The sequence below is a fragment of the Olea europaea genome, unplaced genomic scaffold (assembly GCF_002742605.1).
Source record: "Olea europaea var. sylvestris unplaced genomic scaffold, O_europaea_v1 scaffold4481, whole genome shotgun sequence".
Lineage (NCBI taxonomy): Eukaryota > Viridiplantae > Streptophyta > Magnoliopsida > Lamiales > Oleaceae > Olea > Olea europaea.
Window position 1 is genome coordinate 23030 of NW_019262788.1, and position 3700 is coordinate 26729.

The 3700-nt window shown below is 33.1% G+C and overlaps 1 protein-coding gene across 5 annotated transcripts in view; it reads right to left on the reverse strand.

Annotated features, from left to right (window-relative positions):
* The window catches only part of LOC111388041 (homeobox protein LUMINIDEPENDENS-like), a 22947-nt gene extending 21346 nt beyond the window's left edge, over window positions 1-1601 (reverse strand). For 3 of the 5 annotated variants that reach the window (XM_023012700.1, XM_023012701.1, XM_023012703.1), the window contains exons 1-2: window positions 891-1601; window positions 662-761 (exon numbers count right to left, since the gene is read on the reverse strand). In XM_023012700.1, the coding sequence (XP_022868468.1) occupies window positions 662-733 (72 nt within the window). In that variant the 5' untranslated portion in view covers window positions 734-761; window positions 891-1601. The remainder of the gene's footprint in view (window positions 1-661; window positions 762-890) is intronic. The other 2 variants (XM_023012702.1, XM_023012699.1) reach the window with 2 other exon arrangements.
* Between the last annotated feature and the right edge of the window lie 2099 nt (window positions 1602-3700).

Here is a 3700-nt window from a genome sequence, read left to right on the forward strand (position 1 = left end):
GGAGGTATTTATAATTACTTTTTTCTGGGGGATTTTGGTGAATGTTCTTGTATTAGGAAAGCATCTTCATAGATATGAAAAAAGACAAAGGCTGATGCAATTGGACTCATGCTTGACAGCTCAACTCATGGTTGAATTGGACCAGCATTTACAAGAAAAATAGCGGAAACACATGAAGGCTGATTTTAGTATATGGATATTCTACCTATAAAGGCCTTATATGAAAAACTTAAAATGGGGCCATATTTCATTTTAACTTCAAAAATTTCCTTGGAAGGTTTTTAAAAATCGATTTTGATTGTCTCACAAATCATGAGACCAGACTCACATCAAGACTAGGAGTGCAAAAACACTATTTGAGGTTCGTCGACTCCGAGTTTAGCGTAGCATCCTCCCGACCTATAGTACTATGATTCAGCATGCTAGTCCCATCTAGCAGAATCACAAGATTTTCTCCATCAAATTCTATCTAATCTAAGAATTTTATCCAATCAGCTCAGGATCTCATCTAATAAATCATGACGACAATTTTACTCAATCAAAATTCCAATCACATCCAAAAAGAGGCAAGCACTCAACTATTTATACCCTCTGCCTTTGCTATTTCTAGGTATGAAATTCACATTATCTCTATTAGTTTGTAGTCTTGTATCCACTATACCTGACTTACGCATTGGAGCTCCCTTCTTCCCTCGCCTTTTTGCAGGTCTCTCATGAATTTGAGCAGCAGCATTTGACCTCCAAGACTACCAAGGAGTGTCCTGTTCCAAGAAAAAATTTGACTTCATTTAGGGATATTTCAACAACATTTGGCATTATCTGTGGTAATCCAATACGAGAAGCCATGAAAAAAGCATATAATCCATCAACATGTGATGTAACAATGGTACCTCCACAAGCAAGAGCCCCTCAAATATTAAAATATTATCTCCATAGCATGTAGAAGATTGTAACATTTGGCATCATGCGGTAATATAAAACAAGAGGCCATGGAAAAAGCATGTAATCCACCAACTTGAGATGGAATTAAGGCACCTCGAAGAACCAGAGCCCCTGAAATATCAAAACATTATCTCCCAATGGCAACTTGAAACTCTACAACATGTCAACGTTGTCAATAATTGATTTGGTTCCGAGAAATAAGTTTTTGAGACGTTTTCTTCTCAAAAACTTAAATTATCGCCAAACATTAAGGGTTTTTCTTCGTTCTTCTTGATGTTAAGGAAGTTTTCCAACATAACAAGTTGGAGGAAGTTATATAGAGACACCACCTAAGTTTGATGTTAACTTCGGAAATAATGTTTGTTTGGTGTTGAATTTCAAGTAGTCAAGGGGACCATACTCTCTTTATTAAAAAATGAGCACAGGATAAGGTAAGAATATTGATAGTTTATCAATATTGTATAGGTAGATGATCTTTTTTTTTTTTTTTTTTTTTGAAAGGTAATTAAATATTTTATTAATCAATACATAATACATAGGAAGTATACTATCAATTTAAACCAAAAAGGAACAACAAGAAATAAGAAAGCCCGTCTATATGCCTAGTAGCCACAGCATTAAATCAAGTATACAATATCAAATAAAACAATTCTCTAAACTGCTCTGTTGTCCATGTCTAATCATCAAAACAGTGACTGTTTTATTTTCTTCACACACCATATGATGCAATCTGAAATAAGGTCCCATATAAGCTTGCTATCCTTATTTTTTTGAAAGGTAATTAAATATTTTATTAATCAATACATAATACATAGGAAGTATACTATCAATTTAAACCAAAAAGGAACAACAAGAAATAAGAAAGCCCGTCTATATGCCTAGTAGCCACAGCATTAAATCAAGTATACAATATCAAATAAAACAATTCTCTAAACTGCTCTGTTGTCCATGTCTGATCATCAAAACAGTGACTGTTTTATTTTCTTCACACACCATATGATGCAATCTGAAATAAGGTCCCATATAAGCTTGCTATCCTTATCGCGATATTTTCTCCTCCATGTCTTCAACACGTCTTCCATACGCCTCGACAACACCCAGTCTGCCTAATTTAGCCATAAAACTACCTGACGTCAAACTGAAAAGCTATAAAAAAAACTAACCCAATTCGGGTCTATTGGTTTATTTGGGTTTACCTTTAGAATGCCACCCTAACGAAAACTATAAACTTACATAGATAAAGAAATTAATCCCCTAATATTCCTCGAACAATCAATTTTATAAATCAAATAATTACCCTGATACTCTCTAATCAATCAATCACAAAAATCAGGAAATTAATCCCCTAATGGTCTTTAATATACTCTTCAATCAGGGAATCAACAAATTCTTCAATGTATAACAAAATTCAGTAAATTTAATGGCCCAACATCCGTTCAGATTCTAGATTCATAAAAATAAAGATTCAACCTGAAATGCATTAACACAATTTTATTTTAAGTGAGCCAGCCAAAAATAATGAGAAATAAAGTGCAGAAAATAATCAACAATATTTCATTTTGGTGCACAATATTATGTTGATAGACTTTCAAAAAATTGTCCCAACATGGTAAAAATCTCAAGGATCTCTGGATGCTGGAGGCATATTTTCAGAATTATAACTTTAGGTAGGTTGATGAATGTCTTCACGAAATTGCAATTTGAGAAATTCATCATAAATACGTGATCTTTTAGTGGCTTTTGAATCTTAACCACTCCCAAAACTAGTGGGATGAAAACAATTGAAGGAAGTTTATGTCACTAATATACGCATACTTATCCACAGAGGTGGGACCAAGAATGCACAACCAGGGGATGTTGAAATTTTTTTATAGAACTTTGACGGTAAAAGAAATATTTTTTATTTAAAAGCTATAACATGCCTAATTAGAAGCCAGACCCACCAACAAAACTAACTATGACCTGTCTCTGACTTTTCATTTATTTCAATGCATTTCTCAACATGAACCACAATCCAACATATTCCAAAAATAAGTGGGAATTTTTCCACATACTTCCTAACCATTAATAAGCAAAGACAGTGCATGAAAAGCAAGCAACTTATATTTTACAATAAGCAAAATCAAAAAGCAAAACCAGAAAGTGTAGGATTTGTTGATTGCCAAGCTTTTCCGACAAAATTTCGCTCAGTTGAAGATTCAGATAAAAAACCATTTAACTGGGAATCTAGTTTCTGAAAGATGGAATTATTGAACTTCGAATTCTCATCTTTTGTCACGTACTTCTGTAACACCTCTGTAAGGATGTCCTTTACATACTACCAGATCAATTTTTTTGGCCGCAAACAAGATCTTCAGTCATTCCAAATATGAATATTAAATTTAATAAGAATACAACCACTAATTTCCTAAATGAACACAAACAAAATTTCCACTTGCATACATACAAAATATAGAAATACAATTAAAATATGGGCCAACACACACTTACACACATGATTAACTAGGAAAGAACAAAAAATTAGCACACTAACAACATAATTTGCTTGGAAATGAGAAATCAAAGTATGAACTCATGATGTAAATAAAACAAAGAAATCTTTAGAAATTTTGAAGGATGCAGATTAAGTTGCATTCTCTAATGACTTAAACTTTTAGATGAAGTAGTTTCAACATGGTATGAGAACATGCAAATGTCCTTAGTTTATGTCTCACCGCTATCCATTTAATGAAATTGTACACAATTCAAGCTTTGATAG